Below are 23670 nucleotides of genomic sequence, written 5' to 3'. Positions count from 1 at the left end.
AGAAAGGAGCAACATCCGGTGAAGGAGCAACATCCGGTGAAGGAGCAACCCCCAAGAAAGGAGCAACATCCGATGAAGGAGCAACATCCGGTGAAGGAGCAACATCCGGTGAAGGAGCAACATCCGGTGAAGGAGCAACCCCCAAGAAAGGAGCAACATCCGATGAAGGAGCAACATCCGGTGAAGGAGCAACCCCCAAGAAAGGAGCAACATCCGGTGAAGGAGCAACATCCGGTGAAGGAGCAACATCCGGTGAAGGAGCAACATCCGGTGAAGGAGCAACATCCGGTGAAGGAGCAACCCCCAAGAAAGGAGCAACATCCGATGAAGGAGCAACATCCGGTGAAGGAGCAACCCCCAAGAAAGGAGCAACATCCGGTGAAGGAGCAACATCCGGTGAAGGAGCAACCCCCAAGAAAGGAGCAACATCCGGTGAAGGAGCAACATCCGGTGAAGGAGCAACATCCGGTGAAGGAGCAACCCCCAAGAAAGGAGCAACATCCGATGAAGGAGCAACATCCGGTGAAGGAGCAACATCCGGTGAAGGAGCAACCCCCAAGAAAGGAGCAACATCCGGTGAAGGAGCAACATCCGGTGAAGGAGCAACCCCCAAGAAAGGAGCAACATCTGAGCTGAGCTCTACCCTCATTACAAATTTTAAAACTGTAATTCTTTGTAAGGAATCAACAAGTGGGACACAATCATGAAGTGGAACGACATTTCAGACAACTCTTGCAGTAAGAAATATTTATTTCACAACTTAATTTTTCACATTCTTTAAGTTGGCATTCACAACTTTTCGTTTTGGCCTAAGGCTCCGTTCAATTCCATGAGAAAATTTCCAGAAAACTTTCAGGTAACAAAAACCCCTTTAACGGAGCCCACAGGTGGAAGCCGGGGAGGAGGGAGGGGCGACGAATGAGCGGTGAATGAACAACTGCGCACCTGGGCTTAAATAGGACGTTGAGGTGAGTTAATTGACTGAACCGCCCTAGGGGAGTAACCTGTAAACACTGCGACGAGTCGCTCATTTATTGGATATTTCAAACGTTCATTCATCTTCTTCTGTTCTGTCCCTTTCGGGGTCACAGGGCTGCTGGAGCCTATCCCGGCCACTTACAAGCGAAGGCAAGGGACATCCTGGACTTTTCGCCAGTCTGTCGCAGGGCAACATATCACACATCCGTTCACACTTTGGGATAATTTAGAGTTGCCAACCTATGAAGCATTTTTTTTGGACGGTGGGAGGAAGCCAGAGAAAACCCAGGCATGCACGGGGAGAACATGCAAACTCCACACAGAAAGGTCCCCCATTGGTGTTCTGGTTCAGGTCCCCCAGCCAGGACTTGAACTGGGGGCATTCTTGCTGTGAAGCAAGAGGGCTAACCACTGCACCACTGTGCAGTCCTTCAAACTTGTTCAATAAAAAACTGAAATAATGGGGGTGCAAAATGAATCCGCCCCCTTAAGTGAAAACTTAGTAGCTCCACCTTCTGCTGTGGTTCCAGCTGTGAGTCTCCTGGTGTTTGTCTCTATCAGTTTTACCCATTCCTCCTTAAAACAGCTGGAGCTCAGTGAGGTTGGATGGAGAGCGTTTGAACAGCAGTTTTCAGCTCTTTCCACAGATTCTCTATGGATTCAGGTCTGGACTTTGACTTGGCCGTTCCAGCAGCTGGATATGTTCATTTGTGAACTATATATTATGGATTTTCTTTATGTTTTGGATCTTTGTCTGGTTGGGAGACAAATCTCCGTCCCAGTCTCAGGTCTTTTGCAGACTCCATCAGGTTTTCTTCCAGAACGGTCCTGGATTTGGTTCCATCCATCTTCCCATCAATTCTAACCATCCTCCCTGTCCCTGCTGAAGAAAAGCAGGCCCAAACCATGATGCTGCCACCACCATGCTTGACAGTGGGGATGGTGTATGTATGGTGGTGACCTGGGGGTTAGCCCCGCCTAGAGCCACTAAGACTCATGGGAAGTGTGAAATCTTGTGTGTTGAATTCTTCACCATAACTTGGAGAGCTGTGAAGAGAAGTGAGGTTCATGTTGTTATGCTGTTCATGTTTTCATAATAAATGGGTTAGAATGCCGTATAGGAGATGCAGCAATCTGTTTCTCTGTCTACTCTCTCTGAGACTGTTTGAGGGGCGTGTGGAGTATGGGGGGGGCAGGGACAGTCAGTGCAGCTCGGCTCTCGTTTTCTCGCTATGACTGACAAAGCAGCTGGATCGTGACAATGCATATGTGGGGGAAAAAGAAAAAACGTACTGAAACGATTCGGTTCAACTACGTGTGTCGTTACACCCCTACAACAGATGCTGCAGAAAAGCATGATGGGATATGAGCAGGAGGTAGGTTCTTCAGACTAAGGCGGGTCCTTTGCAGAGACATGCATGAGTCTTATCCTCATTAAGGAGTGTTGTATCTGCCTCCTGCAGTAGGAGGAGTCTGTGTGGTTCCTATTCCAGGGGGAGGAGTCTGTGTGGTTCCTATTCCAGGGGGAGGAGTCTGTGTGGTTCTTATTCCAGGGGGCGGAGTCTGTCTGGTTCCTATTCCAGGGGGAGGAGTCTGTCTGTTTCTTATTCCCGGGGGTGGAGTCTGTGTGGTTCTTAATCCAGGGGGAGGGAGTGTATGTGGTTCTTATTCCAAGGGGAGGAGTCTGTCTGTTTCTTATTCCCGGGGGCGGAGTCTGTGTGGTTCTTAATCCAGGGGGAGGAGTCTATGTGGTTCTTATTCCAAGGGGAGGAGTCTGTCTGTTTCTTATTCCCGGGGGCAGAGTCTGTGTGGTTCTTAATCCAGGGGGAGGAGTCTATGTGGTTCTTATTCCAAGGGGAGGAGTCTGTCTGTTTCTTATTCCCGGGGGCGGAGTCTGTGTGGTTCTTATTCCAGGGGGAGGGAGTGTATGTGGTTCTTATTCCAAGGGGAGGAGTCTGTCTGTTACTTATTCCCGGGGGCGGAGTCTGTGTGGTTCTTAATCCAGGGGGAGGAGTCTATGTGGTTCGTATTCCAAGGGGAGGAGTCTGTCTGTTACTTATTCCCGGGGGCGGAGTCTGTGTGGTTCTTAATCCAGGGGGAGGAGTCTATGTGGTTCGTATTCCAAGGGGAGGAGTCTGTCTGTTACTTATTCCCGGGAGCGGAGTCTGTGTGGTTCTTAATCCAGGGGGAGGAGTCTATGTGGTTCGTATTCCAAGGGGCGGAGTCTGTCTGTTTTTTTTCAGGGGGAGTTTTTCTGTCTGGTTCTGGTTCCAGTACACAGTTTCCACAGAACCTTTATTGAAAGTCAGGTGACAGGTGTTTGAACTCAGCCAATCAGGATTTGGCATTTGTCTGATTTTTTTTATTGTGTTTTTGTCCACCTTCTTTTTGTGCATGTCTGTCGGTTTGTTGTCTTGTCCAGTTGTGTGAGTGTTATTGAGTACTTGTGTCTATGTGTGTTGGTGTGATTTAATCTTTGTGTGTTTGTGTAAGTTTGTATTGTTAATCTATGCAAATATGAGTTTGTGAGTGTGTGTTTATCTGTTGCTGTATTAGTGTGTTTATGTGTCAGTGTATTTGTGTTCTGTAGCAGTGGGATTGGCTGGTGCAGCAGTGGTGGAGCGGTTAACCTCTGGTTGCACATCAGTGAAGACCAGAACCACACCATCACCTCCGCAGGTTCTGGGCGCACTGCGCTGATCCGGTTCTCACCTGAGTCGGAGCTGTACATGTAGACGAACCTGGTCCAGTAGAAGTGCTCCAGCACGGCCAGCAGGGGCCCCTGAAGCTGGGGCCGCAGCTGCAGCACGAACTGGTTGTTGGTCTGAACGGGGAACGACGGCGTGACGAAGCAGACGTGCAGCGAGCCGCAGAACGACGTCAGCATGTTGACGGTCCGCCGGTCGTACAGGCCCATGATGGCGTAAACGCCTTTGGAGAACTGGGAGCAGACTGGTGGAGACAAGAGGAGAGGTTTTAGCGGACGGGGGAGGGGTTTCCTCTCAGCTTCAGATCTGTAGCGTTTTCTGTTAAAAGGAGGCAAAATTATGTATTTTTTAATTTGCTTTCGCTTAATTCTTTTTTATCTTGTGTTTTACTGTAAAGTACTTTGTGTTTTTATCCTGAAAGGTGCTGTACAAATAAAGTTTACTGTTACTGAGCTCGTCTACATGCTGCCTTGATGTGTTACCCACTAGATTTCTAAAGTCTGTCCTGAACAGTGTGTTGCCATCAATTACTCAAATAGTTAACATGTTTCTTCAATCTGGAATATTTCCAGAGGCCTTAAAAACTGCAGTCATTAAACCCCTCCTGAAGAAAAGCGGTCTTGATCCCACTGTACTGAATAATTACAGACCTATCTCTAATCTGCCATTTTTAGGAAAAGTCCTTGAAAAAGTTGTCTACCAACAGCTCACTGATTTTTTCTTATTAAACAATTCATTTGATGTTTTCCAGTCAGGTTTTAGACCCCATCATAGCACAGAAACTGCTCTTATCAAGGTAACCAACGACATCCGCCTGAACACTGATGATGGCAAAGTCTCTGTCTTAATCCTGCTAGACCTGAGCGCTGCCTTTGATACTGTTGATCATGGGATCCTTTTGCACAGACTCCAAGACTGGGTTGGCATCTCTGGATCTGCCCTAAGTTGGCTCAAGTCTTATCTGGAAGACAGGAAATATTTTGTTGAAATTGGTAGTTGTGTCTCAGACAACATGGCCTTGACTTGTGGTGTGCCCCAGGGATCGATCCTGGGACCCCTTCTGTTCAACCTCTACATGCTGCCACTAGGGCAGTTAATACGCAGTAATGACATATCTTATCACAACTATGCAGATGATACTCAGATCTATGTGTCACTGACAACAGGTGAATATGGGCCGGTGGATTCACTCAGCCACTGCCTCCAACAGATCAGTGCGTGGATGCAGAACAACTTTCTCCAGCTAAACTCAAACAAGACCCAAGTTATTATTTTTGGCCCACAGAAACAAAGAGAAAGTCTCAGCAGCTACCTTCATTCTCTGTCTCTTAAACCCTCAAATCAAGTCAGAAATCTAGGGGTAATCATGGACTCTGACCTGAACTTTAACAGCCATATCAAGTCAGTAACATCAGTGGCATATTACCACCTGAAAAACATTGCCAAAATCAAAAACATAGTGTCAAAGCCAGACCTGGAGATACTTATCCATGCATTTGTCTCCAGTAGGTTAGACTACTGTAACGGCCTGCTCACCGGCCTCTCCAAACGAGCTGTAAAACAGCTTCAGTACATCCAGAATGCTGCTGCTGGAGTCCTGACCAGAACCAGGAAGTATGATCACATTAGTCCTGTGCTCAGGTCTCTGCACTGGCTCCCTGTACCTCAAAGAATAGACTTCAAAGCAGCTCTGCTTGTGTACAAGTCTCTCCATGGCCGAGCACCAAAGTAGATCTCTGACATGTTAGTGCCAAATGAACCATCTCGTACTCTGAGGACCTCAGGGGCCGGCCTCCTGTTGATTCCCAGAGTCAGAACTAAACAAGGGGAATCAGCGTTTCAATATTCTGCAGCTAAAATCTGGAACAGCCTCCCTGAAGGCGTAAGACAGGCCTCTTCTGTGTTCATGTTCAAATCTAGACTTAAAACATTTCTGTTTAGCCGTGTAAATGACTGAAAGGTCCTATCTGCACTTTTCTTTCCTTTCCTTCCTTTATTTTTAAATCAATTTAAAAAAATATATTTTCTTTTTAAAGTAAATTTTACGTTGATTATTTCTATGATGTATTGTGATTTTAATGCATTTTTCTGTTTTGTGAAGCACCTTGAATTACTTTGTGTACGAATTGTGCTATACAAATAAACTTGCCTTGCCTTACTTTCATAAAAAGTTTCATATTTAGAACATTCAAGATTCTATTATTGTTATTTTCACAGCTTTCACTAACAAACAAAGTTACATTCCAGAACAACAGAAATACACACATACAGTTCAAAGTTGACTGAGCCGGAGCTCAGGTTAGCATGAGTGTACATGGTTTACAATACAGGGGGGAGGGGTCATTGGTGACAAAAAAAAAAGTCGTATCGCTACACGATGTGTCGACACACAAAAAATGATACAAATCTTTTTTTTTTTTTTTTTTTTTTTTTTTTTTTTAACTTGTCCTGTCCAACAGCTAGGCAAACAGATGAGAGCTGAGGGCCTCTTGTGTTGGACATATTTTATTTTAACAAGAGGGGTTATTCATCTTCAGACAAACCAAAGGTATGTCTGAATAAACCCCTTTTGTAATTGAGGCCAAAATTTATTAATTTCAATCATGTTTGAAAATCTTTGGTGTTGGACCGGACGGAAAAGGAAAGAGGGGAAGAAGAGAGAGGGACGTTAGAGAGAGGGGGGGGTAGGAGGGTGATAATAGGAGGGGAAGGGGGGTAAGACCATGAAGCAGCATAGAGCAGACAGGTTTACTGGTTGTTTATCGTTACGGTACGGTTCAAATGTAGTACAAAAAGGGCGAGGCCTGTTCACACACACTCAAATATTATCAACACACCTGCTAGCCGCAAAAATGTCCACATGTCAACATGCACACAAAACAGATAGTGTTCACGAACGCATACCTATGCCTTTAAACCAACTAGTGTGAAATCTTTCATTCATTCAATCATGCAAACTATTAGTGCAAAGGTGAGCTAACACCTGTGCTCAGGTGAGTGTTTATGTTCTTCTAAAATGGATGGTGGAATGTGAAAAGAAGGAGGAGGAGCGCCCAGCCACCCCCACACCCATACCCCCGCCGCAGCAGCAGCGGCAGCCGGAATTCCCCCAACGCCACACGGGAACAGGCAGGGAACAACCGCCCCCCGGGCGACCAAGACCGCCACCCAGGCCAGGGCCAGCCGGACCGCCGCGAGGCCCCCAGAGCCAGAGAGCAGGGAGGTGCGGAGGGAAAGAGAGCGCCGCCCCAGCCCAGCCAGGAAAGCAGCCCCCCGCCGCGCCGGAAGAGCCCAACGCAGGGCCCCACCGGAGAGGGACGCCCACAGCCCCAGACGAGCACCCCACCACCACCCAGGAGTTCCGGGCATCCCCCCGCCCCGACCCCAGGTACGAGCCATGACCCCCCAAGGGAGACCCGCTCCGCACTCCAGGCAGCCACCCACCCGGCCCACGGTTGGTCCAGGTAGGAGCAAGGCAGGGGCCCGCCGCCCCCGCCCAGGAGGGGGGAACCCCGGGGAAAAAAGGGCGGCCCACAAGGGATGTTATAAATATGGCCCGACCAGGCTCGGCCATGTTGGAAGTTTGGCGGGGCCCAGCGCCCAGGGGCAAGGACCAGGACCCACCCCCCAGGGACACGAACACCCCCGGCTCAGGTGTAATATGAACCCCCCCACCGTGCGGAGAGAGCACCGCCGGGCCCAGGGAGCCGGCACCCAAGGGACACGGCCGCCATCGCCAAGGGGCCCGCACCCCCCACCAGGGAAGGGGTAGGGGACAGATGGACCCAGGTCCCACCTTCCTTGTAAAATGTGTGTGCGTGTATGGGTGTTTGAGAGGGTGTTTGTGTGCATGTGTGTGTGTTTATGTTTGAATGTATATATTGAAGGGGGAGGGGTGTGTGTACTAAGGGGGGTGCAGTTAAAATTGGCGAGTAGGGCACTAAGGGGACATCTCCTGATTACTCACAGTGATGTCCCCTCACCCTCCCCACCAAGGGGCCCTAAATGTCTAAGGTGCGGTTAAAATTGGCGGGTAGGGTGCCAGGAGGACATCTGCTGCTTGCTTGCAGTGATGTCCAAGCACCCCCCCTACCAAGGACCCTACATGTCTAAGGTGCAAATAAAACCGAAAGAGGGGGGGCCCACTCCATACGGCAACCATAGGAGGGGGGCCACTCCCAAGTAGCCCCCCCCCAAGGCGCATCGCAGGCTAGACCCCCCACCCCCTCACCCTAATATGAGGTTATATAAGGAAGGGGGTAAGTTGGGGACAGCTGGTAGACTGTCCCCCGGTGGTCAAACAGCCGTCCCCCAGCCCACCCCCAGCAAAGGGGCCAGGGCCACCCAGCCCAGGGGCCCACCCCCGGAGGCGCCGACACCCCAGGCCCGGCACCACCCACCCCACACAGAGAGAGAGGAGCCAGAAAGCGTCGCCCCCCCCCGGAGCAAGCCCAGGCCCCCACCCCCAGACGCCGGCCCTAGAAGAGCTCTGGTCAGGCCTCGACGGGACCGAGGAGGCCAACCGGCCGAGGCAACCACTGATTGCCTCAGCGGAGACCCAAAAAATGATACAAATCTTAAAATCTTTTAGGACCTTGAAATGTTCTAGAATTTAGAAATGTTTTAGGACCCTGGACAAAAGCTCAGATGAGTGAAAAATTAAGTTCAGACCAAATTTGTGGTGGGGATCAGACAACTGTCCAGAGTTGGTTTAAGCTCATTTGCATACTCTATTGTTTCTTGAATCAATCATTGTTGATACGCACAGATCTCTTTAGGTTTTTCTGCATCAGTAAAGAGTCCTAAATGTCTGCCAGTGACACCTGGCCCTTACAGCTGTCCTTATGAGGCGTTTTCACAAGGACATCTGTCCTCTCCTCACAGACCCCCCCAGCCCCTCAGACACAGCGCCTTTCATACATACGGCCCTGAGTTGACGGCGAGGAGCACTGTGGGGAGCGCAGCTGTGTCCTCACGCTGGGCGGTTGGAGCTCCTGACAAATCCATCTTTCTGCACGTCTATCTGCTCGGCTGTGATGAACAGCCCTCTGCAGAGCCCCCTGGGGGCGGGGAACTGATGGCGTCCATCATCTCCTGCAGATGGGACGGCCCACAGAAAGGCAGACTATGCTGGGGTCACTGTCGCCACGGCGCCACTGTCACTCAGACGACGTGTCTCAGCAGAACGATCTGAACTTCACACACGTCCGCTTCAAGTTCATCCTCAGCTTTACTTGATGTGTCATGACAGCAGAGTCTGCGACAGCTCAACCGCCGACATGAAGAGCAGAGGAGGGGAAGGTCTGCAGCAGCAAAGACCCCCCCCCCCCCCCAACGTTCAACCTTGACATGACGTAGACACGATAAATGTCTACAGGATTTAGTCTGTTCTAGGAGCAGATGTGAAAACCTGCTTCAATTGCAACTTTATTTATATCAGATTGTTCTTGCTACAGAAAACCTTAAAGGACTTTACCTAAATAGAAAAAATACTGAAAAAAAATAAAGAATAGCAATGACAATAGGCTGCATGGTGGTGCAGTGGTTAGCACTCTTGCCTCACAGCAAGAAGGTCCCTGGTCCAAGTCCTGGCTGGGTGACCTGAACCAGAAAATCAATGGGGGACCTGCATGTGTGGGTTTTCTCCGGCTTCCTCCCACCGTCCAAAAACATGCCTCACAGGTTCATTGGTGACTATAAATTGTCCATAGGTGTGATTGCATAAGTGTGTGCTTGTGGCCCTGCAACAGACTGGCCACCTGTACAGGACGTCCCCTCGATTCACCCGTGAGTGACCAGAATAGGCTCCAGCAACCCTGCAACCCCGAAAGGGTCAGAACAGTTAAGAAGATGAATGAGTAATGACAATAAAACCGGCCAATGCACAAACACAGTGCACATACACAATAGGTTCATAACACTAACATGCTGACAAAGAAACTACTTTCAAGCATTTCTTAATGTATTATTTGTATTATATTATTCAAACTCTGTGATACCGGTCAAAGGGATTTAAGAATATCCAAATGTCTGGTTTAGTTTTAGTCATTTTAACAACAGAAACAGAAAATCTCTTTAAAAAATAACTTACTGTAAGTCAAAGCCCCGAGTCGTGTCTATTTAAGAAGGACACACAACACCTCTCATTAACAAGTTAACCCGCCCCCAGGTGGTAATAAACATCTGTGACAGTCAGGCAAGAAAAATAGCCCAGGGTGATGTTCTTCATCATTGAAATGACAGCCAGGATCTGCTGAGCCGTCTGCCCCCACAGGGCGTCCATGTTTGACCCGCCTCAGTAATGTTCAGCACGCCAACAACAACGATGTCATTAGAGCCCCTTCTCACTAACACCACAAACCCAGGAGTTTCCCGCTCTGAGCCTAAATCCACAATGTGCAGGCAGATCCCAAGTGGGCCATTTATTTTTTATGGGTGGGCCTCCATGGACTGGTCATCTCACGATCGGTTGGTCTGGGGAGTTTGGAGGGAACATTTTGCTGTCAGGATTCATTATCCTGTAGAAGGAGACCTTCAGCAATGCCGTTTCCAGTGGTCTGCTGCCATGCTGGGCCGGCTGCTACACATCAAACCACAAATATCACCCATGACATATGTCCTGCATGTCTTCATGTCATGTGGTCCATGTAAATACCCAGCTGTCTATCTGTGTGTTTTATAACCACTGAGTTATCAGACCAGAGCCTTTTCATCCAAAGATCTTTGGTCCAGTTTCATAATGAAGACCTACTGAACAGGTGAAGAAAAACAACCTTCTAGAACCATCATTCCCTGCTTCAGCAATTTTGGCTGCAACGGCTCGTCTGTTCATCAATCTATGGATCCAACTATATATGGTCACATTGTATACTATGGATATGCTACGCTGTGGAAATATTTTTCAGTTGCCTTAAATCCATCAGATGACATTGAGTTGAGTGATGTTTGTGTTTTGTCTGCAGATGTCATCACAGATGTTTTGGCCACAGAAAGGTTGTGAAAGTAAATGTATCTTTTCTGTAATAGCATGTCTGACTGACGGTCCTATATCAGAAATTGAAGTCTTCTGGGAGCCTCACATTCATGATGTGATGTCATTACAACCACTGCAGGGCAGTTCCGGGGCATTTTCTGCCGTATGATGGTTGGTTATGGTGTCTCACCAAGTGAAGTCAGGAAACGTGGAAGGACAAGACTGTCTTCCTGTCAGCTGCAGACATGTACTCCCACTGGCATGTCTGCATTCATATGTGAACACAGCTACCTGCCTGCCTGCTTTGGTGGTCTTGCAGAAAATTCCCTGGTCTACATTTCTGGATTTGTTGTGAGATAATTCTGAAGCAACTGTCCTGTGAAGTGTCACAATAGCTGTGTCCTCATCCTTCAACCAGAGTGACCATCTGCTTCACCTGAAGACCAGGTGAAGAACTGGTTTGCTGTGACGTAATTTGCGGGTGAGTGTAATCCAGTGCCTGATCGTTGTTTGACTGTTTTATGCTGTTTGGTAATAGCCTGATTGCTATTAATTAACTGAAGTGTTATCTGGTTTAATATTCACATTCATATTTTTTAAGTAGCATCTTTAGTCTACACCCTTCTGTGTCAACCGCTTGCTTGTCCACGGTACTCTAAGCTTGCAACGTAACTGCTTCTCCCTAGCTAAACACCTCTAGCCTAACTTCTGAAACTGCACTAGTTAGAGTCTCTAATGACTTGTTATTGGCCTCAGAAAAGGGACTACTTTCTATTCTGGTCCTGTTAGACCTCAGTGCAGCCTTTGACACTATCGACCACAGTATTTTACTCCAGTATTTTACTGACATAGGGATCAGAGGATCTGCCCTCCAGTGGTTTGAATCCTATTTATCCCATAGGTACCAGTTCGTTAATGTAAATGGACATTCCTCTCAGTGCACACCAGTTAACTACTGAGTCCCACAGGGCTCAGTCTTAGGACCCATCCTGTTTATGATATATATGCTACCCCTAGGAAACATAATCAGGAAACACAGCATTCATTTTCATTGTTATGCCGACGATACGCAGTTGTATTTATCCATGAAGCCTGACCAGAATGACCAGATAGAGAAACTGAACGCCTGCATCAGAGACATCAAGACCTGGATGACAATTAATTACCTCCTCTTGAACCCAGAAAAAACTGAGGTCAATATACTAGGTCCTAAAAACCTCAGAGATGCTCTGTCTGTTCAGATAGTCTCCCTGGATGGTCTAAGTATAGCCCCCTATTCCACAGTTAGAAACCTTGGGGTTTTATTTGACCAGGATTTATCATTTAAAGCTCACATGTCTCAGGCGTGTAGAACTGCTTTTGTGAAAGATTTTTCCCACCTTGGCATCCGGACATTACCACCTGGATGTTAGCATCTGGACCATAGCATCTGGATGTTAGCACCTGGACATTAGCATCTGGACGTTACAATCTGGAAATTAGTATCTGGACCTTAGCATCTGGACATTACCACCTGGACATTACCACCTGGACGTTAGCATCTGGACGTTAGAACCTGGACGTTACCATCTGGACGTTAGCATCTGGACCTTAGCATCTTGACATTATCACCTGGACATTAGCATCTGGACGTTAGCACCTGGACGTTACCATTTGGACGTTAGCATCTGGACGTTAGCATCTAGACATTACCACCTGGAAGTTAGCATCTGGACGTTAGCACCTGGACGTTACCATCTGGACAATAGCATCTGGACGTTACAATCTGGACGTTAGTATCTGGACCTTAGCATCTGGACATTACCACCTGGACGTTAGCATCTGGACGTTAGCACCTGGACGTTACCATCTGGACGTTAGCATCTGGACGTTAGCATCTGGACCTTAGCATCTTGACATTATCACCTGGACATTAGCATATGGACGTTGGCATCTGGACCTTAGCACCTGGACGTTAGCATCTGGATGTTAGCATCTGGACATTAGTATAGGGACGTTAGCATCTGGAAGTTAGCATCTGGACGTTACCATCTGGACAATAGCATCTGGACGTTACAATCTGGACGTTAGTATCTGGACCTTAGCATCTGGACATTACCACCTGGACGTTAGCATCTGGACGTTAGCACCTGGACGTTACCATCTGGACGTTAGCATCTGGACGTTAGCATCTGGACGTTAGCATCTGGACGTTAGCATCTTGACATTACAACCTGGACATTAGCATATGGACGTTGGCATCTGGACCTTAGCACCTGGACGTTAGCATCTGGATGTTAGCATCTGGACATTAGTATAGGGACGTTAGCATCTGGAAGTTAGCATCTGGACCTTGGCATCTGGACGTTAACACCTGGACGTTAGCATCTGGATGTTAGCACCTGGACCTTAGCATCTGGACGTTAGCATTTGGACCTTGGCATCTGGATGTTAACACCTGGACCTTAGCATCTTGACATTACCACCTGGACATTAGCATATGGACCTTAGCATCTGTACGTTAGCATCTGGACCTTAGCATCTTGACATTACCACCTGGACATTAGCATCTGGACGTTAGCACCTGGACGTTACCACCTGGACGTTAGCATCTGGACGTTAGCATCTAGACCTTAGCATCTTGACATTACCACCTGGACATTAGTATCTGGACCTTAGCATCTGGACATTAGCACCTGGACGTTAGCATCTGGACAATAGCATCTGGACGTTACAATCTGGACGTTAGTATCTGGACCTTAGCATCTGGACATTACCACCTGGACGTTAGCATCTGGACGTTAGCACCTGGACGTTACCATCTGGACGTTAGCAACTGGACGTTAGCATCTGGACGTTAGCATCTTGACATTACAACCTGGACATTAGCATATGGACGTTGGCATCTGGACCTTAGCACCTGGACGTTAGCATCTGGATGTTAGCATCTGGACATTAGTATAGGGACGTTAGCATCTGGACGTTAGCATCTGGACCTTGGCATCTGGACGTTAACACCTGGACGTTAGCATCTGGATGTTAGCATCTGGATGTTAGCACCTGGACCTTAGCATCTGGACGTTAGCATTTGGACCTTGGCATCTGGATGTTAACACCTGGACCTTGGTATCTTGACATTACCACCTGGACATTAGCATATGGACCTTAGCATCTGTACGTTAGCACCTGGACATTAGCATCTGGACGTTACAATCTGGACGTTAGTATCTGGACCTTAGCATCTGGACATTACCACCTGGACGTTAGCATCTGGACGTTAGCATCTGGACGTTACCATCTGGACGTTAGCATCTGGACGTTAGCATCTGGACGTTAGCATCTTGACATTACAACCTGGACATTAGCATCTGGACGTTAGCATCTTGACATTACAACCTGGACATTAGCATATGGACGTTAGAATCTGGACCTTAGCACCTGGACGTTAGCATCTGGATGTTAGCATCTGGACATTAGTATAGGGACGTTAGCATCTGGACATTAGCATCTGGACCTTGGCATCTGGACGTTAACACCTGGACGTTAGCATCTGGATGTTAGCATCTGGATGTTAGCACCTGGACCTTAGCATCTGGACGTTAGCATTTGGACCTTGGCATCTGGATGTTAACACCTGGACCTTAGCATCTAGACATTACCACCTGGACATTAGCATATGGACCTTAGCATCTGTACTTTAGCACCTGGACATTAGCATCTGGACGTTACAATCTGGACGTTAGTATCTGGACCTTAGCATCTGGACATTACCACCTGGACGTTAGCATCTGGACGTTAGCATCTGGACGTTAGCATCTGGACGTTAGCATCTTGACATTACAACCTGGACATTAGCATATGGACGTTAGCATCTGGACCTTAGCACCTGGACGTTAGCATCTGGATGTTAGCATCTGGACAATAGTATAGGGACGTTAGCATCTGGACGTTAGCATCTGGACCTTGGCATCTGGACGTTAACACCTGGACGTTAGCATCTGGATGTTAGCATCTGGATGTCAGCACCTGGACCTTAGCATCTGGACGTTAGCATTTGGATGTTAACACCTGGACCTTAGCATCTGGACGTTAGCATATGGACCGTGGCATCTGGACGTTAACACCTGGACGTTAGCATCTGGATGTTAGCACCTGGACGTTAGCACCTGGACCTTAGCATCTGGACGTTAGCAACTGGATGTTAGCATCTGGACCTTAGCATCTTGACATTACCACCTGGACCTTAGCATTTGGACGTTAGCACCTGGACGTTAGCATCTGGATGTTAGCATCTGGATGTTAGCACCTGGACGTTACCATCTGGACGTTAGCATTTGGATGTTAACACCTGGACCTTAGCATCTGGACGTTAGCATATGGATGTTAGCACCTGGACGTTAGCACCTGGACCTTAGCATCTGGACGTTAGCAACTGGATGTTAGCATCTGGATGTTAGCATCTGGACCTTAGCATCTTGACATTACCACCTGGACCTTAGCATCTGGACGTTAGCACCTGGACGTTAGCATCTGGATGTTAGCATCTGGATGTTAGCACCTGGACCTTAGCATATGGACCTTGTCATTTGGATGTTAACACCTGGACCTTAGCATCTGGACGTTAGCATATGGACCGTGGCATCTGGACGTTAACACCTGGACGTTAGCATCTGGATGTTAGCATCTGGATGTTAGCCCCTGGACGTTAGCACCTGGACCTTAGCATCTGGACGTTAGCAACTGGACCTTAGCATCTTGACATTAGCACTTGGACATTAGCATATGGACCTTAGCATCTGGACGTTAGCACCTGGGCGTTAGCATCTCGATGTTAGCGTCTGGACGTTAGTATAGGGACGTTAGCATATGGACCTTAGCATATGGACCTTAGCATCTGGACGTCAGCATCTGGATGTTAGCACCTGGACGTTAGCACCTGGATGTTAGCGTCTGGATGTTAGCACCTGGACCTTAGCATCTGGATGTTAGCATCTGGATGTTAACATATGGATGTTAGCACCTGGATGTTAGCGTCTGGATGTTAGCACCTGGATGTTAGCATCTTGACATTAGCACCTGGACGTTAGCTTCTGGATGTTAGCATCTGGACGTTAGCACCTGGACGTTGGCATCTAAAGTGACTCTTTGTGTTTATTTTTCACCGGTTGTTTTTCAGTGCCAGGCTGCAGCTCAGAGAGGAACTTTACAAAAAAGGTTCTCTGCTGCATCTACTGACTCGTTCGTCTCGATGGTAAACGACATATACTTGTAAAGCGTTTTAGATGTTCCAGTGTTTGCGCCTTTGTCTGCATTTTGTCTTCTTCCATTCTCTTCCCACCTTTTCTGCATGTCTCTTCTCCTCGTCGTCCTTTCCACAGAACGATTCATTTCTGTTAAAGAACGACCACGTTCTGCAATGTGGCGTTTCAGCTGTATTGGCCTCTCCTTCCAATCACAAGTGTCCTTTTCTGTCTGCCTCTGCGCCGTCAGCTCTGCCTGCTGAGTGCAGCGTCGCTGTGCCAGAGCGGCTGACATTGTTTGTGTTTCTTTGTGAGCGGATGTGTTTATTACAGCAGAAAAATCCAGGTTTCTCTGCATCATCGCTTCTCTGCACAGCTGCTCGGCCTCTACTGTAAAGCCTTTATCTGCGTCGCCATGGTTACGCCAGCCTCAGCAGTTTGGAGGGAGCGTTCAGAGTTCTGGAAAAAAAGCATTTTCAGCTGAAGAGAATTCAGCAGCAGCGAAACACAGATGCTAGACTTCCACACAACTTCATCATCAGAATGGAGAACCTCTCCTAAAAAGACACACACATAACATAACACACACAAAGCACACACAAACAGACAACACACTCACAACACACAATAACACCACATACAGCTAGTAAACACACACCAAATACGACAAAATACACAACACACTAACACATTAACACAAAGCACACACAAACAAACAACACACACTAACACATTAACACAAAGCACACACAAACAAACAACACACACTAACACAACATACAGCTAAAAGACACACACAACACACCAAACAGGACAAAACAAACCTAACACACAGAACACACACACAACTGAACCACAAAAATGCACACAACAAAAAACACACAACACAGAAAACACACAATCCACTAACACAACACACATATGCAGAGAAAAACAAGACACACACGTGTATAAAGCAACACTAACATAGATAAACTCACAAAGAGTCCACAAACATACATACATTTACACAGATTCACACTTAAGGAAACAGACACACTCACACTGCCATGAGCAGACACAGAGGAAGCCACACCCCTTTTCCCTTCAAAATAAAAGGACCACGTGGAGCACAGAACCCATCTTGATGTCTCCATGGGTTCTTATGGGTTCAACTAATGCTGAATTTTTCCCCCCTTTCGTCTGTTTTCTGGCAGATTCCTCGCCCGGCTGTCTGTTTGCCTCTCAGCTCGTTCATGTGTGAAATGTAAAGCAGACGGGGGGAGGCGGAGCCTGCAGCCGGAGCGCAGCAGCTTCTGCAGAAGTTTCTCCTCGTGACAGCCTGAGGAACCCAAGGAGGTGACGGAAGTGTGAGGAGCGTTTTTTTAAAGTTGCATCCTAATAAAAAGATTTGCAGCCTGGTTGTTTTTGACTGTTTCTGTGAGGGAGGGGCGTCTTACGTGCCACACATTGTAACCACACCCCTTTATTTACAGGAAGGGGGCTGTGAGCTGCCACAATAAGACCTCAGAGGCACCAACAGGAAGTAGCTTTAGAGTGAAAATATGGGCCCATTTCAACAAAATAAATCTACAAGCAATGAACCAATCAGGAAATTAGAACGTAAAAGAAATCTCTGATGTCACACCGGCTCAGAAACGCCCGTTCAGGCCACTGCTTCCAACAAAAGTCTATGTTAACGAGTGTTTGCGCGATCCAGATTTTCAAAACTTTAGAATTTACACATCGCTGCGCAAGTTTCTTAGTTTCATTTTTACATTGAATGAACATAAATAAATTATGGAAAGGATTTCCACCAGATTAGATAGCTTTACTTGAACAAACATGAATCATATTGGTCCTACTGAATGTACCTAGGTTGGGTCAACTTAATGTATTTAGGTTCAACCTAATAAATTTAAGTTGATTCAATTTAAATACTACAGTTGGACCCAACTTTAACTTAATATTGTTGCTCACTCTAAAAAGAAAAAAGTTGATCCAACTTAAATGAATCACATCAATTGGTAACACGTAATTGAATTAAGTTTATTCAACTTAAATTTGTATGTCTATCTAACTTAATTTAATATGTTGATCTAACTTAAATTTGTTGTTATTTTCTTCAATTTGTTTACACAACTGAACTTGACCCACTTTCGTGTTTTAACCAATGGGCCTTGCAATCTTCATATCAAAGACATGAATGACCCAGTAATGTCTCCCATTACAAGGCAGGAGCTCACGTGCCGTGAACTCTGCCTTTAGTACTGGGACATTAGCAATTTACCGCACAAGGGGGGTTGGTCATCATCCTCTCCCAAACTCTATCTCATGGTGCAGAAAAAAAATAAACATAGCAGTTAAAATTACTGGTTAAAACAGAGTAAAACAGCTAGACAAAACACATGGACAAAAACTCTTCCTTAAATCCCAATCTACCCAGATAGGCAAAGAAAATGGTATCCCACAATTCCTTGCGATTACTAATGTAATCCAGTTTAATGGTTTCGTAAAGTTAATTGGCTGGTAAATTCCTTTTTTGAGTGTACAAAAATGGCGGCCAGTGAACGTGCTCTGAAAGTTAAACCAGCTGAACTTTGACCAGTCAGAGACCGGATTTGGTAGTACATTATGGAAGACGTCCCTTCTGGGGGGTGCCTTCCTGGGGCGGGCCTGATCCCCTTGGCGCATAGGGGGGCTGCTCTTCTGGTTGGGCTGGAGCTTATACTCTCTGTCCCCCCATGCATCCCTGCTCCCTGGCATTGGGGGCCACTGTGGCGGTCCTGCTGGCCCTGGACCGGGGGGGCGGTTGTTCTCTATCTGCAATACCGTGTGGGTATTGGGGGGTCTTGGTTGCCGCTGCTGCTTTGGCGGGGGTCTTGATGTGGGGACAACCGGGTACCTCTTTTTCCATTGCATCATCCACCTCAGCAGGACACAAACAGTCCCCTGAGCTCAGGTGTCAGCTCACCTCTGCACAGATAGTATGACTGAATGTGGTTTGTGTCATTCACTGACACCGGCTCTTTCATCTATTGGAATAGAGCTGTGACAGGAAATGGCTGGAGCCGGATTCAGCTACGACCTTTAAGGCCAAACTCCTTCTAGCTGGAGGTACAGGTGCCAGTGTCAGGTAGCGACATTCCACACCCTCTGCTAAAAGTGCGTGTTCTTGAACGCGCCACACGTGTCCAGTGTGAACATAGCTTAAGACAAGCTAATTGAAACATCCTAACCACCAGAGCTGACATGAAGGTCTGACTGACACAGAACTGTGACCGTCAGCAGAGGTTCTGCAGGTTCTAGAACCAAACTGACCAAAACCTTTAGAAAGGTTTCTATCCTAACTCATCCGTGGCTTTTTACCACCTAAACTGTATGACCGAGCCTGAAATACTGAGTCCTTCTGTGGTTCTGCCTGGATTGGTCCTGGTCTCTGGTCACATGACAGTAGAGCCTCGCCAAAAATGAATGTAATGTAAAAACAGCTTTTTTAGAAGAGAGGGCTAAACTATGGTACATGAATTTACTGGAATTTCTGCATGTAAATATGCAGAATCAGGAATGGTTTGTTCCCGCTCAGCTCCTGGACGGATGTAAACTTTGAGCAGGTTTGACACTGTGTCTCTGTGAGGATAAGAACATCATCCGGACCGACTCTCCAGAGACCGGCTCCATTTGTGCTCATCTCCCTGGGGCTCACCTTCACTTCTGCCGTCTGCCCTCTTAAAGACCGCCTCCTTTTACCCCCATTACCCTGGAGCGAGTCTGGATCCAGAACTGATTCGTTTTGGAGAAAGCAGCAGAGAGATCCGTCATGAAGATCAGGATCTCCAGCAGGTGAACCAAACGGTGGTCTGGTGGAGCCGCCAAAGCTCCTCTGCAGACGGAAAGCAGTCAAGTGGTCTCCATGGTGGAACAGCAGGATCAGGAAGATATGAAACAACCAACGAGAACACACGTGTGCACACGTTTGTGTGAGTGTTTCAGTGGATCTCATTGAAGTGAGTTAGGCTCAGCAGATCTGGTTTCCTTTGTGGATCTCACAGAGAAACGCTCTGACAACAGTTTCTTCATGCCTAGGTTTTTGTTTTTGTTCTTTTCAATTCAGTTCAGGAATCAAACATTTTTCTCCTACAGTTGATCGTTTCTCTCCAAACGGCACGTGCTCAATTTTCAGGTTGTGTTTGGGTCCATGTTCAGGTCCGGTTCAGGTTCCGTTCAGATCCTTTTCGGGTCCTATTAAGGTCAATGTTTAGATCTGGTTCAGGTCCTGTTCAGGTCCGGTTCTACCCTCTTGTCCCTGCTGTCCTTTGGCAGCTCTTAATTTAGTTCAGAACCAAGCAGGTTTTTAAACCCGAACATGTATGGATCTGTGTGACACGTGGCTGTTCTTTGTTTCTACTGAGATTCATAAATGCTCATCTGGGATGTTTGTGGTCTCATGTTCTGGCTTCAGTGTTTGCGTTAGAACATCCGTGACGATGCAGACGGTGATTTTCTTCTCCGTATGGATGTGGACATTTTTTCTCTCCATCCTCGTCATATTTAGATGCACATGTGCCAGAGTGGCTGCTCTGTCTCCTGATAACTCCTGCTTTACCTCTCGCCTTAAATGTGGAGGTTTCAGATGCATCAGTGATCATTTCTGCCATCCCATAATACTTTTAATAATAATAATGTTTTTAATAGTTTTTAATGTCCTGCATTCTAGCAGGTTTCCATCTCTTCACACAAGCATGAAAATGTATTTTTTCTGCGCTCTGGGTTGATCTTTGCTGAACAGTGAAACCACCGGTAGACGTTCTCCATCAAGCAGCCAATCATCAGCAGGACGTCTGAACTGCTGATGTTGACGGGTTTTCATTCTCCAGACCATCCAAGGACAAAATAAGGATTCACCCCCATGTGGGGTCAGACTGCAGCCTTCAGACTGACCACAGGTCCACAGAAAAAGCAGGAGCACACTTTCAACTGTTGGTTTTTCCATCCTATGACTGCAGATAATCCCACTCCCCCCCAGCTGCAGAGCCTGTGCAGGGGCTGAAAATATCCGTCTGCGCTCTCCGTCATTTGTAGCTGCGCTATCTGGCAGCGTGACAGATCAGGCTACAGGTCTCATGGCGAGTGAGCCAGCAGCCTCCCGCCTCACCATCCACTGTCACAACAATCACACTTTCCTGCAGAACATGACAACATCTGCTGACAGCATGTGGGCACACACAGGAACACACCTTTGTGTCGCACACACTCCCACACACTGCCACCTGATAGCAGCAGCTTTATCAGCGTTTCCTTCAGAGGTTCCCTTTGCACTTTGCAGATCTACCCTGGCAGTTTGACACAAACATGTCCGAATAATCGGTGAAAACCAGCTGAAGGCTGCTCTTCAGTCTCCATCATCATGAACGTTCAGCTTCCCTTAATGGGCCGAAAAGTCCTCATGCAGACCAAAAGAGAAGCTGAACATCCCAGCGCTCATCCGGACCAGGATCTGGACTTACAGGCGTAGGTCATGGCGAAGCTGCTCCCGGTGTCCACCATGTCCACCTGAGGCACCAGCTTAGAGACGTCCTGATGCTGCGACAGCGCGAACCGAAACACCTCATACTCGTGCGAGCCGGTGGGGAAAAGGCCTCCTGTTGTCAAGAAAAGAGTTTGACTTTTACAAATAAGCAAAGTCAAAGTTTGTGCAGAGATATTTCCCCAAAACACAAAAATCTTCTTTGAAGTTCAAGTCCAGACGCCACCTGCAGCTGCACTGGAGAGAGAGGATGTGCATCACAGCTTCCTGTCCCGCCCCTGTGGTTATCAAAAGGTAAATAGTGCTTTACAGCCCCCCCACACACACACCCCCCAACACACGCAGACACACACACATTCAAACACTGATGAACTGCTGAACGCCGACGCCCGACCTGTAACCACCAGGGAAAAGGGGTTCCAGCATCTTGCTCAAGGACACATGGGCAGGCAGGGAGGGAGCTGAACCTGCCATCCTCCAATCAGGGTCGACCGCTCTACCTTTGCATTACGGCTGCCCCAATTATCAATTCTATAAATTAGAAATGGAAAGCTAAACCGTCCAACCAGCAACATGCTCTGATTCTCAGTAAAAAGGTTTGTTTCTGTGAGACAAACTTCAGGTTTTCATCTCCCAGTCTGATGGTTTCTAATGTTTTAGGCCATACGGACAAATGTAAAGGGGGCGACGGCTCAATGCTTGTCATTCTTTATGAACTATTGGAGACAGTTTTATTACGTGTCTTTATTTTGCATCTAAAATGTATTTTTGACATCAGTGTTTTTCAACCAGTGTGCCGTGAGAGATGGTGAGGTGTGCCGCGGGAAACCATTCATTCACACGGATCTAAAAACATTGACCTTCAGCAGAATATCAGCTGTGTTCATCAACATTCCTTCAGGGATGCTGGTTCCTTTAATCTTTATTAAGTTGGTGCTATTTTTTTGTCAAACTTTTTCATTAATTCCCTGACATCACCCCCCCCCCCCCCCCCCCCCATCCTCCCCACCCCAATCTGGAAACCCGACTCCTCCATCCTGTTTCCATCAGTGTTCTGCAGATCTGTGGTTTTTATTCTGGTTCAGGTCAGACTGGGATCTTTGTCATGATACAGAACTTACAGAACATCAATCCCGGGTTTATGGTGCAAATCCCGCGTGTTCCTGATAATCCTGCGTGATCATCCAAGCTTCTCATTCCTGCCGATTGATCTTCATCAGTGGTTTTAGAAATTTCTGGTCACGTGACGTCTTTAGATGAAGCTGCTGCTTCTCAGAGGTCTTCTGAGGCTTCAGGACTGAGATGTTTCCTCTGGAGGAAGATCCTCTACAACTAAATGCAGATATTCCACCACTACTGATCAAAGCGCAGAAGTGGAAGGCGCATTTTTACGCAGAGCAAACCGGACACTTAGTGAAGTTCTGGATCAGAACGGACCGCAGAGTCCAGCAGCAACCTGGACCCCCACTCACCTATGTTGATGTTTCCCGGGAAACTTGTTCCGCTGCAGAGACCGAGCAGCAGCAGCGGCAGCGGCGGCAGCACCGAGCGCACCGGGAAGCCCCGCATGTTTCCTCTCCAGCAGAGCAGCAGATCAAAAAGCAGCCCGATCCATCCACGCCGCAGGCCGGCCGTGCGCGCGCTCATCCGCCAGCAGCTCTGTCTGCTCAGCTGTGGCCCCCGTTAGTCTGCCCCCGCATCAAACATCCTCCTTCCACTGCGAGCCGCACCTCCCCTCCTCCTCTGAGCGCCTCCTCAGCAGCGATGCGCTCTCAGCCTCTGCTTTACAAACATGAATGAAACGGAGGACAATGAGGATCAAACATGGGAGACAGGAAATGCTCTAAAAAAGTTCCTCCGACTTTCATTACATCATAGACTTCCTGTCAGTGAGGAGTGAAGAAGATTGTGGTCGGCCGCCTTCATCATGATCAGTTTTTGATTTCTTCTAAAGGTACCAGAATGACCCAAGCCTCCACCTCAAACGTCATCTAAACCTCTGGAGTCCAGCATAGACTGTATAGAGAACTGGACAGAGCACGTGCGACGTCACCCACAGAAAACGCCTTTCCTCTGGCTCCAGCCAAATGAAGACAATTCATTTGGCATTTTTCTGTGATAGACGTTGCCATGTTGGAGCCAATCAGGAATTAATGTGTTCGAAGTACACCCCTTCCACGGAAAGTGCTTGTCAATCAAACAATGGGGGAGGGGTCCCATGTTTTCTTGAGGCGTCTGATTAATTAGTTTGCAACTTGAATACCTTGAACTGCAGAAAGCAATGAG

General features: G+C 47.5%; 1 protein-coding gene across 4 annotated transcripts in view; it reads right to left on the bottom strand.

Annotated features, from left to right (window-relative positions):
* The window catches only part of LOC101167340 (glutamate receptor 1), a 92942-nt gene extending 69784 nt beyond the window's left edge, over nucleotides 1–23158 (bottom strand). Inside the window, exons 1-3 of one of the 4 annotated variants that reach the window (XR_013647510.1) lie at nucleotides 22857–23144; nucleotides 21365–21499; nucleotides 3691–3930 (exon numbers count right to left, since the gene is read on the bottom strand). Coding sequence is in view for 2 of the 4 variants with exons in the window: in XM_023962453.2 (XP_023818221.1) it covers nucleotides 3691–3930; nucleotides 21365–21499; nucleotides 22857–23031 (550 nt within the window). In the remaining 2 variants the exon portion in view is untranslated. Of the gene's footprint in view, nucleotides 1–3690; nucleotides 3931–21364; nucleotides 21500–22856 lie in introns of all 4 variants that reach the window. The other 3 variants (XR_013647511.1, XM_023962453.2, XM_023962454.2) reach the window with 3 other exon arrangements.
* Between the last annotated feature and the right edge of the window lie 512 nt (nucleotides 23159–23670).

This window comes from Oryzias latipes, chromosome 14 (assembly GCF_053564925.1).
Source record: "Oryzias latipes strain Hd-rR chromosome 14, Olatipes_Hd-rR_3.1".
NCBI classification, from domain to species: Eukaryota; Metazoa; Chordata; class Actinopteri; order Beloniformes; family Adrianichthyidae; genus Oryzias; species Oryzias latipes.
Note: the sequence above shows the minus strand (reverse complement) of the source record. Positions and strands in the feature narration are given on the sequence as shown.